Source organism: Tamandua tetradactyla, chromosome 11 (genome assembly GCF_023851605.1).
Source record: "Tamandua tetradactyla isolate mTamTet1 chromosome 11, mTamTet1.pri, whole genome shotgun sequence".
NCBI classification, from domain to species: Eukaryota; Metazoa; Chordata; class Mammalia; order Pilosa; family Myrmecophagidae; genus Tamandua; species Tamandua tetradactyla.
Window position 1 is genome coordinate 33,667,321 of NC_135337.1, and position 13,703 is coordinate 33,681,023.

Genomic DNA, 13,703 nt, shown 5'->3' on the forward strand with positions numbered 1-13,703 from the left:
CATCCTCAGAGAGAAAAATGTGAGTGTAGGCACATTACGCACCATTAGGGAGACACTACGGTTTTAATGTGGCCTAATTAGTGCCGCTAACCGAGCAAATATTATTATATTGATAATGATAATATGATGAAAATATTAATGCTTTTGAACTTTGCACGTGGGAACCGTTCGTTCGGTACTCCCAGGACACCCCAAGCAAATTCAGACCCATCAGCAAACACAGCCAGGCCCATCTCTAGGAAGGCGAACCCACAATTTAGATCAGGGCATACGTGTGTGGTCACAGGCACAGAAAGCACTTAGCCCACTCCACCCATCATCCACCACGCAAAAGACGCCCTTCCTATGACTCCTTTTTTTTTCTGTAGGAGCCTGTGAAAAGCAAACCATACAAGAATCCGCCCCTTTGCTACGCCTTTGCTCTGCACCCCAAGAATGTTGCAGTGTGCGCACTTGGTGTGTTTTGGCATAACAAGGGTCCCCATGCAAGTGGAATTGAGGAAGAAGGACCCACATATTTAGAATTTAAATTCACAGCCCCTCTTATTGACTAACGTGTCTCCCTAGGAAATTTGGTGAACAGCAAGTATCTGGCAATTAGGCAATCTGGAAGACTCTTTAAAATAGGGTTTTGAAATCATAATTCTCTTGGCAAGTTTGGAGGGTCAAGGGCATGGGGAAGAGTGAATGGATTGGTTGACAAAGGTGGGGCCCTCTCCCAGATGATCAAAGCACGCGACCACTCATCCCCCCTTGTCAGCGCGCCAGGCCGTCCCCAGGGTCTAGAGACTGGCTGTCCTGTACTCCTTGCCTGAAAACCGGTCAGTTCTTTCCTGGGTGCTGAGATGGAACAGGGCAAGGGCTGTGGATCTGTCCCGGGAAAATGAACTGCATGGCTCCGCCCGGGAGCGCCCCCTCTTGGGCAGCAATGCCTCTTTGCCTTGCCCGTGGCCCACAGAACGCACTACTGCGCATCCTGGGAGCTTTCTCCCGGAGGAAACGTTCATGTTAACTGCTGCTGAACGGGTTATTCTTTGAAACAACCCCTTTCCCCGCCCTCGCCACCTGCGCCTGAACTAGAAATCGCCTCATAAGACACCTGTCCAGCTGAGGAGGTCCCCTGGCAGGGGCAGGCGGTTCGGTAACTTGAATGCGGGAGTTGGCGGATTCTACAAACCTGAGAGGCTGAAGGGGCGGACAGAGACCACCGCTCCCAGTGGTGTCTGGGAAGCCAGCTCCGCCCGCACCAGAGGCGGGAGTCGGGGCGGGGAGCTTTCAATTTGTTCCAGTGATGGCTCTAACTTAATAAGGCGATTGATTAGCACTCAAAGTGCCGTTTTAATTAGCCGCTTGTTAATTAACATCGCAAATGACTTTCCCACTCACTGATTGGCATCTTCGTTCAGTGCTCAGAGGCTTTCGTTTCTCCCATGCTCTCCTCTCTCTATTCCCTTTTAACCTCAGGAGTTGATAGAAGCATCAACTCCCTTCATGAGACCTTACAGGTGTCAGAGTTCTTTTTATAGAGGCTCCTGTGGGGGTTCCACACGGGGGACTTTAATTTCCCTAGAAGCACGTCTTCAAATAGAGGATGGTTCAGTTTAGGGGGCATGAAATGCAATCTCCTCCAGCTGCCTCCACCTTATCATCCCTGAATTAGAGAGACCTCTTTCTGTGCCTGCTAAAGTCACCAAGTCTTCCCGAATTTGGTAATCTAGTAAGAAGAAAGGAAGAGGGAGTGGGGAAAGGAGAGGTACAGCCTTGGTTTGAAGGGGCTGGACCATCTCTTGGGATCAAATCTAAGACTATGTAACCAAATGTAAGATTCTGCTTTGGAGGTCTGTAGACGTGTGCAGTTATTTCCTATTCTCTTCGAGGCACTCCAAGAGTACTTTGCCCTTTCCCCAACATGTGGGAGAGATCTACAGCACCACAGTCAGGAAATTTAAAGTTCGAACAATTCGTGGACATGTTACACCATTATTACCTTCAGCTACCACATAAAGCAACATCTGGATGTTTCTTTCTAGTCTTCCCTCTAACTTGGGATGCATTCTGATTCTTTTCAGACTTGTATCATAGCATTTATGACAAATTCCAGCATGCTCAAGATCTTGACAACTCTCTGAGGTGAGTTAATATCCCATTGTCAAACACCTGCCACAGAGTGCAAATGCTAGTAATGTTGATTGAGCAAATGCATCAAGTAAATGAGGGAAGGAGGAAGTGGAAAAACTATGGCTGCTCAGCATCACCCATAGCTAAAAATTAGTGTTGGTTATTCTCTAATTCTTGCTTCATATTTTGTAAAGAGCTTCTGCATAGAAGGTCTTATTTGGTTATCAGGGCCATGCTATTCTAGGCAAGTACGATTCTCTCACTTAATATGGAAGGGAGTCGATGACCAGAAAGGGTGAGTACCTGGCCTGACAACGCTGGAAAGTGGCAAAATGAGACAAAAATTCTCTCCTCCAGCATTCTTTCCTCCACACCTCTGCCTGCCTTGGTGCTGGTTGCCCCTGTCCAAACACACATTCAACTCCCAGGGAAAGCCAACTTTGATCTTTACAGTTTTGGTGAAACTCTTGCAAATTTTATTGTGAAACCAGAACTCTCTTCAGATTCTCATTCCCTTAAGTCGCTAAGTAATCACACAGATGATCACAGGAACCTCTTAAAACAGTGTTTAGTTTTCATGTCTTCCTCTAAATATAATGTATTTCTAAGCAAATATGCATTGTTTTTAAGAGTTGGAACTGTATTGATGGACTGAAATTAAAAAGAAAGAAAACTTGAGGCGTTGCCGTAACTTTGAAACGTCGAGAGGCCGCACTATCACCAAAAAGTCAGTCTTATTTGTATATCTTGCATCTTTTATAGAATGAAACAATAGCTGTTCACTGTGTTCGGGGCTCTTGGCGCCGCCCAGTGGAGGTAAATAACTTTGCACCTCATTCTCGTCTGCCTCAGCATTGTCATCTCCTGGACCCTTAAAAGCGTCCAAATCACATATGAGGAAAGAAACGTAAGAAATGCCAACTCCGAATTCATCATCATAATAAGTGACTTTCTCCAAAGTTTACTACATTAAAAAAACAAAAACCGAAACTCTAATGCTTCAGCTTATACACCATCCAAAACATCAAACCTTAGTTGTAAATGTGCACTGCAGAGGGTGTATTAAGCAACAAAGCTTGTGAAAATAGGCAAGTGTTTGAACCATTCTCTGCGGTGGAGAAGGAGCATCTGTGGTGGTGATGAGGTCTGATATGCACCTTAGAGCTTGGAAGGAAATTTTGTTTTTTTGTTCTCTACAATTATCAAACAACTATTTTCTGTACAATAATTCCAAGATCTCCCCCACATTAAATAATTTTATTTCTTCATCTTTTCCCCCCAAGGGAATGAAAACCTGAAAGTAGAATGTCATTCTCAAATTTTTGTTAGTTTAGGGACTATATTTGTATCCTAAATCTGGTGGGGAATCTGAGTTTAAATCCTGTTACTATCTGGGAATTGGATGTGCGATTAACCTGCACTCTGTTCTATTTCTGAATTTTGATTTTTAAAAATATACCACTTCCCATATATACATTATATATATTCTCAGGAAAAAAATATGGCAAAAAAAAAAAATGAATGCATCTGGAGGAAAAAATAACAAAAAACAGTTAATCAGAATCCCAGCTCTGAAGAGTTTCTTTCGCATTAAGTTTGTGATCTAGGTTTTGAATCTTTCTTTGATTTTTCAGGCCCCTACTAGTATTTCCTCTGTGGGAGCAATACAAAGGCAGGATCCTTGAGAAAAGTCAGTTCGTATTCAACGCCCCAAATTGAGCTGATCTCCTGATATCCTACCCCAAGAAATCATCTATGTTTTTAACCTTTTCTTAAGAATATATGACCGGAGACAGTCACAAGGTGGTACCTACTGGGCTCCGGTTTGCTTTGCTTTAGAGTTTTCATAAAACACGCACTCCTCCCCACATCTCCATGACCTTGACCTTTTTCTCTCCCTTCTTTTAAGGTTTTATTTTTTGTGTGTGAGATTATATTTCCGTCTCCCCCCGCCAATGCTATGAATTATTCCAATGAAAAAACACAAACACAAACAAAACCTGTCGAACAGCCCAACACAAGCTGTGCGATCAACCTTTTGAGCTCTTGAGTCATTTTAGGCGTCGGAACAAAACAAAAACAGGCTTTAATGAATTATTTATCAAGGTCGAGAATAACTGATTTGTGCCTTGCTGGCAGTTCTACATTTTATATTTATTTTTTTCCTTTCCCCAGCCTGATTAGGTAGTGAGGGGAGTCCGGGTTGAAGCCCGCAGGGCCGGGAGGACGCGCACTTCATTCGGGAAGTTGTTGGGTGATGTCAGAACGGGAAGAACCCTAATCGATATCTGAAGGGGGAAGGATGCAGAGCCTCCGCCTGCAGTCTCGGGCAGCCCCTGTGCCCTCCCCACCTTCCCGCAGTAGTCAACTGTGCCAGGGGCGCGGGGTGCCGAGGCCGCGAGGGTGTGCGGCCTTACGAGCCAAGCCGGGTTTGCAGCCTTCGGGATAATCGTCCTTGCGCGTCCTGGGCCCGTGGCGCTGAAGTCCATGGCGGGAAGGCCAAGACCCGCCGGCAGGTTCCCCGGAGATTCTGCCTGGCCAACGCGCAGTTCCCGCTTCAAAAGCGTCTACTCCAATCCCACTCCCCCCTTCGTTCAGGCCCTCCGCGACTCCTGGGGACAGAGTGATCGGATCCCACCCGGCCGGGCCCAGGCACGCACTCCCGTGGGGCCCTCTCCCCTACCCCACCAGGCCGGCGTCGGCCTCTGCGTGGGGCACGCCCCGGGTCCCGCCTCGGCTCACCAACCCCGGTTCCTCCGCCAACTCCCCTCGCCTTTTGAGAGAAACGAGAGCGGTCCGGATTGTACATCTCTTCGCCTCGGTTCTTCCTCTCCCCGCCGCTCTCCTCAGCGACAGACTCGTGAAAAACGGCACGAAGATGAGTTTTTAAAACCCAGCTCAACACACCCTGAAAATAGCGCGGGCTTTTTTCTGGGTCAAACACATCGATTTCCCTAGGAAAACGCCGGCAGGATGCCTTTCCCACCTACCCCCTTCCGGACCCAGGACGCACACAGATGCAGTTCCGACAGACAGGTAATATCTTGTCCCAGGAGGTCATTGGCCTCACTGACACCCCGCCCCGTTCCCAATAGAAAAAAGTTCCCAATTAAAAAAAAAAAAGGTTCTGTAACCTACGGAACCGCAACCAACTCCCAAATTTCGGCCCAGTCCATGGAGACTTTAAAGGTCTTTTCGAACATCATTCTACATGTAGTCACGGAGGCGATGCCAGCCATGCAGATTCATAGGGTTCTTAAAATGGTAATTTGGAGTAAAATGTAACTCAAAGAACTTTGAATCATTCATTAGCACCTTATAATTACTCTGCTAATTAGGTTGACACGGCACTTAATCAGGAGTAATACGCCGTCTTGTCACTGGCATTTCCCATTACTCTGACATTCAACAAGAGACAGGTTGGAGACGTCCTAGAGAAAATAATACAAGTTGATAACCTCCGACGAGGCGTCACAGTCATGTTCCGGGTCCCAAGCGATATACAGTGACTGTTTCCTTTCCAAAGTGAGTGGTCGGCCGCACAGAGCCGAGAGCTAGAGCGCGCGCGAGAAGTGGAGCGGCCAGGGCACAGGCTACCGACCCGCCATCGCGCCCTGGGAAGGGGCTTCAACCCGAGCCCGGCGCCGGCCTAAGGCAGCAGTGAACCGAGGCTGTTCTTGCCACTAGAGAACACCTCAGGGGCGTTATAGAGAACACCTCAGGGGCGTTATTTTCCCCTTTCCGGAGAAAGTGGTGGCCCACTTTCAAACATTGGCCCACCACTTTCCCCATCTCCGGGCTCTGATTTGGAGACCAGGCTGGGCCCCTGGTTCCGAGCCGCGGACCCCTTCCTCCCCGAGAGTAGCAGGTGGACGCTGTGCGAGCTCCATCCCCCCCGCAGAGGGGCCGCCCGGCTGCGCCGGAACCGAGCGCCTGGGCCCTTTGGGGGACAAATCCGAGCCTTCCTATTAGTAAAGCCCGTGCCTAGGGATGCAGCGGGGGTGGCCCGGCTGGGATCTAAAGATAAGTCGGCCGCATATTCTTTTCCTTCCCGCCGCCTCTTTTCCCTCCCTCCTCTAACTTCTTAAGGCATCGGGCAAGACGTTGCTATCTCCTTTTTTTTTTCTTCCCCTTTCTGTTTTCTCTAGTCTCACTCTGCTCTCTCCCCTCTCTCCCTTTGCCCCTCACGCGTGATTTGTGGACACCAGGACCACCATACGACTTGCTGTTCGGCTCAGGGCTGCAGGAAAGGGGGATGCGCGGGTTCTCAAAAGAGCAGCTGGGCCGGAGCCGCGCTCGCTGACGGGCTCGCGAGCCGCGCGTCCATTGGCTCCCGGTACGTCGGCGTCGCTCGCTCGCGCGGGCGCGCCCAATCGGGGCGCGGGGCCAGGCGCGCGGCCAGGGCGGCGGGGGCGCGGGCCCTGCGCGGTGCGGGGAGCGGCGGTAGTGGCCGTGACGTCACGGGAGGGGGTCGGCGCCGCCCGGGAGCCTCCGGATTACAAGCGAACGCGCCCGGCAGCGGTCGGAGTCGTCCGGTGCCGCGTCTCTGCCGCCTCCTGTTTTTCCTCTTCTTCGGGTTGTCGCGGCCACTGTCGCGTCTCCGCTCCGCAACTTTCCAAAAAAGTTCAGAAACTCCGCTTCGGGGCGGCGGAGACGCACGCTGCAGCCACCTCGGAAAGCCGCCGGGCAGTTCCGAGGGCGCGCGGGCATTCCGCGCTTCGCGGTCGCTGCACTTGCCACTTCCGCCGCCGCCGCCGCTGTCGCCCGGTGCCAGGCTGTGGGCAGACCTAGGCGGCGGCGGCGGCAGCGGCGGCGTCGGGGTCGCCTTTTGCCGCCTGCGCCTTCGACCGGGTCCCCGGCGCTACCACTGGCGCACCACGTGCGCGGTCGTTACCCGCGTGCACGGTCCGCGCTTTCTCAAAAATTTTTGTAACTTCCCCCCCGTCTTACTTTTCCCCAATCCTACTTTTTTTGCATAAGAAAACACAAAGTTGTATTGAAAGGGTTCATCGATTGCCACCTCCCAATTATTCTTCCTTCGTCGTCCCCGCCCCACTACTTTTTTTTTTTTTTAAGCGGCGGCAAGATTGTTTAGTGTTTGTTTTACGATCGATAGATTGCTTTGCTTTGTTGGGCGGCTGCTGAGCGGCGGAGTGGCATGGACCTCATGTAGAAATGACAACAATGGAAGGGGCCAGCGGGTCGAGTTTTGGAATAGATACGATTTTGTCCAGTGCCAGTTCGGGCAGTCCCGGCATAATGAATGGAGATTTCCGCCCTCTCGGGGAGGCCAGGACCGCGGATTTTAGGAGTCAGGCCACCCCGTCCCCCTGCTCGGAGATTGATACGGTAGGAACGGCGCCTTCTTCTCCCATCTCGGTCACCATGGAGCCTCCGGAGCAGCATCTGGTAGCAGACGGGCCCCAGCACCACCACCACCTCCACCACAGCCAACAGCCGCCGCCTCCAGCCGCGGCACAGACGCAAAGTTTGCAGCCTTCGCCCCAACAACAGCCGCCGCCGCCGCCGCCGCAGCAGCAACAGCCACCGCCGGCCCAGCAGCTGGGCTCGGCCGCCTCGGCCCCCAGGACTTCCACATCTTCTTTCTTAATTAAGGACATCTTGGGCGACAGCAAACCTCTGGCGGCGTGTGCACCCTACAGTACCAGCGTCTCCTCTCCCCACCACACCCCGAAGCAAGAGAGCAACGCCGCGCACGAGAGCTTCAGGCCGAAGCTCGAGCAGGAGGACAGCAAAGCCAAACTCGACAAGCGAGAAGATTCCCAGAGCGACATCAAATGCCACGGTGAGTCGCGCAGCCCTGGCTCTCTCAACAGTCTACCTTTTCCTCTCGCTTCCCTTTCTTCCCTTCAGCCTCCCGGCGAATCTCTTACAGTTATTCCGAGAGCTTCTCTGGCGATTGAGTGACGGTCAACAGATTGCAAGCTGGATGGAGGCCTGGGCGCGCGATTTGGGGACTGGTCCGAAGTTCTGTGTATTGTTACATTTCTAAACCTTTACCGCCATCCGGCTCCTTTCTTTGTTTTATTTAATTTTAATTTGTTGGGGGTGGAGGGCGGGGGAAGCGGAGGCTATCTGATGGGAAATACTTTTCGTTGGTAAAAGGGACTGGCTTGAAGTCTTTCTAGCCGAGACCTTGGGAATGAAGATGTGGGGAGATGGGGAGGAGAAGCCGACCTAGCGAGCAGGGTGTTTAGGGGCGTGAACACAACCTGGTGTTTATTCTCTGATGCAAATGATTTCTCCACCCCCCAACATATTTTCAACAGACCCTCACAGAAATATCAGATTTAATGAAGGAAGAAAATTCAAATTGAGTTAGAAAGCAACTTTTAAGTTAGATCATGATTAATATAGGGAAGCTGCCACCGAAAAAAATTATAATTAGTGTTTCGAACGCACTTCTTACCCCACAGTCCCAAATGAGTATCATATCTTGGTAAGATTTTTGGTTTCTGAAAGTAACTGGGAGGTAGCATTTATGAAAGTAAAATTTTATGAAAGTGAATTATCTATTTTTGTAAAACAGAAGATAACTATTTGAGATTGTCCTTCAACTCCCTTTTTCCATTTTTGCCTCAGACAGTTTCATAAGTAAGTGCTCTGGTCTTTGCATGACAGAAGAATTTCAATATACCAGGAGAGTTATTTTTCCTTTAATGATAGGTTTATTATTATTATTAATTTTTGCTGTCTTTGGGAGAAATGTGTGCCAACCGTCTGGAAAATAGGATATTGGCTTCTCATTTTACTATTTTAGCATTAGCATAACATTGCCCAAAACAGATGTACAGTCTGGTCTGGCGATTTTTTGTGCACCAACCTCCCCAGTGGGTCAATTAGAGAGATTATTGTTCTTCCTACAGGGAAGATCAAGGAGTGCTGCAAAAACGGGTACAAACAGAGAGGATTGACATATCGATTTTCCAGCATCTCAGTAAAAAACCAAAGTTGACAAATAGAATCCGGAAATCTCTGTGCTGTCACCTGGATGGGCTCAGTGATTTTGAGCTCAACTCGGTGTCGGGTGAGATATCTTTCTGAAGCTTTAAAAGACTCGATGTAAGCGGCTGCAGAGAGCTTGATTTCAGCATTTCCCAAGTGCATCTGAAAGAGAAAACCAAATGCCTATACCTTGCAGTAAACAAACAAGTTGCCCCTTCTAAAATCAAAATAAAACAAAATAGAATGGAAAGACTCTTTGAAAACTACCAAATCAGAAAAACAAAGTCATAACGAAAACAATAAAGGACAGGGATGGTGTCTCTCCCCGACCAAGGAAATAATGCTAACAAATGGACCATTTATTGGAAAGTATTTTTTTCTATCCCTTTTAACTTCCACCAATGCAAAGATCAGAAACCTTCTCAGAAACATTTTAGATGCTCTGCACATGGTCCCATACTCTTTTCCAGAAATGATCCTCCTCCACGCTGGCTAAGGCCCAGCATGTTTGCATGTTCGGGAGTGATGGCGGTGGTGGTGGTGGCAGAGTCTAGTCCCCCAAGACTGGCGGCTGGCTTGGGAATGTGGATGAGTGTGCCAGGAGGACATGCCACCCTTCCCCATTCCAGGCTAACTTGTGGTTGTGGATGGCTTTTTGTCTAGGCACAAAGGAGGAAGGAGACCGGGAGATTACCAGTAGCCGAGAGAGCCCCCCTGTGAGAGCCAAGAAGCCTCGCAAAGCTAGGACGGCTTTCTCAGACCACCAGCTCAATCAACTGGAGCGTAGCTTTGAGCGACAAAAGTACCTGAGTGTGCAGGATCGCATGGACTTGGCTGCTGCACTCAACCTCACTGACACCCAGGTCAAGACCTGGTACCAGAACCGCAGGTGAGAGAGGCAGTGTCACGACCACTGCACCACTCTTTCCCCCTGGTCCAGGGAGATTCTAGGGCCCAAGACTCAGAGGGCCGGGGAGTGGGGGGTTAGGTGCTTTTTGGCGAGGGCAGGGATTAGTCACATCCCCAGGGTGAGTGGGACCTTGAGGCAGCAGAAGTTCAGAGAATTTTGCACTTCTAAGAGTCTTACAGGTGCTCCTTTCCCTCTCAAATCAAGCTGATGAAACACCCCTGCTCCCTACCGCCTGGTCCACCTCCCAATTAATCAACCAACACATTCTCAAATTGAGACATCTGTGTGCTTGTCACACAGACCCAGACAGTCAGTGCAGTGGACCTCTTGGGCCTGCCCCAGGCTTGGTTCCAAATGTCCTGAACCAGCACTGCTGCCCAGCTATGCGGTTGGGCAGAACTGCACCACCCGCCTCAGTTTAATGTCCTTATCTTGGCCTGTGAGGCAGCTGCAAGAGTTAGGATCAGAGAGCACAATCGCCTTGGCTTGGAGATCCCAGCTGGGCTAGGGCTGGGTTAGTAGAGGCAGAAGAATTGGGCAGCTGGCTAAGTGACTGGTCCAGGGGTCTGTCCCCAGTATTGGCTACCCCAGCTTACCTTGATAGAGAAAAAGGGTGCTGCAGAGTTACCGCCCGCCCCCCCCCCCCCCAACCGCTGCTTCCCTTGGAAGGAAATTAGTAAAGAATCTGGCAGCACTTGAAGAATCAGAGCAATCCGAGGCTCAGGCTGTGTTGTATTTTCCAAGCCTGGCGATTGTTCCTTCGCCTTGATTTTTTTCTCCCCCTTATTTTATCTCATTTGTGTTTTAATCGTCCATAAGTGCGGTTGGAAAAGCCCATCCAGTTGTCATCTTTACCATAATTTTCTGTCTCATTACATACGGTTTCAGCCACCCTAATTCTGTCGGAAAACATTAGTGTCATTTGTAGCCAATTTAAAATGGGCGACATGTTTATTAATTTGACTGGAGCTGCTGGGTATGGATGGCCCACCAGCCCTGCATTCCTTCATCAGGTACTTCAGCAAAAGCTTGTTCACCTCTTCTTGTAGTGGGTGTGCAAGAGGGTAGGAGGAGACCTAGAAAAGCTGATCTCAGGTTTTAATTTTTACTCTCTCCTTGAGGAGAAAAATATCTTGAAATGCATTCTCCCCACACACCCCCCCCTCCTATGGCCCCAAAGTACTGTCCCCTTGGGAGAGCCCTCCCTCAAACAGATTTCATCAAAAAATCTTGTCCTGGCCGCCCTAAGCCCCCGTCTACTGTCAGGCAGAGAGGGGTGTCTCTACAGCCCTGGGGACTGAGAGTGAACCGGGTCCAAGGCTCAAGAGTCTCTGAGTCCTTTGCATCCCTTTGTTTGAGGTTTCTTCCCTCTTGGAGGGGGTGGGGGAGGAGCAGAAAGTGGACGCTCTGGGATTGTTGGGGGAGGGGGCACGCAGGAGGGGAATTATGGGAGGAAGGAGAACCCGCATGTGGAAAGAGGAAAGTTTCAGGAAGTAGCCAAACTATGTGATAGAACAGAGGGGCAGGAAAAGGCGCAAAGCTTGTAGGATTTCATTTGTGTGTCTCAGATGTTGAGGGTGTAATTAACGAAATTGATTTGGGTTTGTCTCTCTGTAAGCAAGATGGGGGCAGAAGGTGTGGTGCATTCCCAGTTCTCAGAGCTTTCTAAGTCTTCCTGCCACGCGGGGGAGGAGGGGGCGGGAGGGGTTCGAGAAGGGGCCGCGGCGCGGGACGGTGCCCACAGCCGCGGCGTGCGTGCACACCCGCTTTCTTTCAGAACCAAGTGGAAGCGGCAGACTGCAGTGGGCCTGGAGCTGTTAGCCGAGGCAGGGAACTACTCGGCGCTGCAGAGGATGTTTCCGTCACCTTATTTCTACCACCCAAGCCTGCTGGGCAGCATGGACAGTACTACCGCGGCAGCGGCCGCCGCTGCCATGTACAGCAGCATGTACCGGACTCCTCCAGCGCCCCATCCCCAACTGCAGCGGCCCCTCGTACCCCGCGTGCTCATCCACGGCCTTGGACCCGGGGGGCAGCCAGCGCTTAATCCTTTGTCTAACCCTATTCCGGGCACCCCGCACCCCCGATGAAGAGCGAGCCGCAGTGGCAGCGCTGCAGTCGCTTCCCCGCCCTGCCCCAGACAGCTGCCCCACCTCTCCCTGCACCAGGCTGTGGAGCCTCCCTTGCAGCCGACGTCCAGACGCAGAGGAGTACCGAGAGGAAGATGCTCACCAATGGGCAGGGGGTCGCCCAGGAGCAGACAGCCCTCTGCTATCTCCCCTGCCCCCCCCCCCCCCAGAGACAGAGCTGGAAAGCTCCCCCACTGCAGTATGACTGGGGAAAACGCTGACCCAACACAAAGTGTGACCAGTAAGTCAGAGCATTAACGAAAACAAAACCTCAAGTTCTATTAAAAAATGACTTTAAGGACAAACAGGAGGGAGGGAGGGGGGAGGGTTAAGGAGGAAAGAAAGAAGGGCACAGAGAGGAAACCGCACAGGCAGAGAGAATGGACAGAAAGCCTCAGACTTGGAGGCAGAAGGCGTCGCTGTGGACATTCTGCCTGCCCCAGAGAAAAGAGGAAAGTAACTGAGAACTTTGCACTGATTTCTCATGACCTTTTTTCTTTTGGAAAAGTGGCATGCTCCATAATATGAAAAAAATGTACATTTGAAAGACTGAGTGATAAGTGATATATCATATTTATTATATGTTGTCCAAAAAAGAGTCACTTATATACGTTAGTAAAAACATGAGTTTTCTTTTCATGTCTTTTTGATTCAGTAAAATAAATGCTTAGACAAAAATATAGATTTTTTTGTGATTGAAAATTAAAACAAAATAAAGTTTATCTTTTTTTAACAAGTGATGAAATCCAAGGGAGCTGATTTTACTAAGGCAGAATGTACGATAATGACACAATTAACTTGGTTTAGGGAAAAAAAATCCCTTCCGGAATATTAGGACTTTACAGACGTTGGGTTGAGTTGTGTAAGAACAGCTCCTTTTTTCATGGTGACTTCTACCGAGCCTCGTTATTCGATATGTGCGAGTTCCTTTCTTTTTAAATGGATCTTTCGGAGCCGCCGGCGAGGCCACGGAAGAAAGTCTGTGCTTGTAGGCTGTTGATGCTGGGTAAGAGGGTAAGAGCAATCTCCTCTGCTGTCCCGGCCTGCCAGGCGCCCCCCGCTTCGCTGGCTGTGGGGATCCCTGTGTACACCCCTCCCCCCTTTCCTAGGGGTCTTCCTGGGGCGGCGAGAGTCCTGAGCGCGGGCAGCAGAGACGCCGGCAGGGGCCCGGAGCTCCGCGGACTGCTTTCTGCGGGCCTCGCAGCTGTTGCGCCGCCCGCGGCTGGGCGCCCTCACGGCCCGACAGCCTGCGAGCGGGAGGCCGTGGGGCGTGCAATTAGGACGCCCCGGCCGGGGGGCCGGGGGCAGGGGGGTGCGGTGCGGAGAAGTCCTGCTAACAAACCCTCGCTGCGCCTTTGATCCTCGTCTTCTCTGTCCCGGCTCCCAGCCCCACTCAGCGCGGCTTGTCCTAGTGAGTTCGTTGTGTTTGCAGAGGGCACACAACGTTGAGCTCTGTCGCGTCAAGCCTTTTATTTGCACCCCCGAATCGTCTGGGACCGCTAAATAGGAGACTGCCCAGAGGGTAGAGGAGGCCCGTTGCCTCCTTGAGGAACTTGTGTAAGCGTGCAAATGCTTGGAGC

At 50.8% G+C, this 13,703-nt stretch overlaps 1 protein-coding gene across 1 annotated transcript; it reads left to right on the forward strand.

Annotated features, from left to right (window-relative positions):
• Positions 1-7,293: 7,293 nt before the first annotated feature.
• BARHL2 (BarH like homeobox 2) lies at positions 7,294-12,084 on the forward strand. Its single transcript, XM_077119486.1, has 3 exons — positions 7,294-7,924; positions 9,748-9,973; positions 11,772-12,084. The coding sequence occupies exons 1-3, from the start codon at positions 7,294-7,296 to the stop codon at positions 12,082-12,084; spliced, it is 1,170 nt and encodes a 389-aa protein (XP_076975601.1).
• Positions 12,085-13,703: the final 1,619 nt, after the last annotated feature.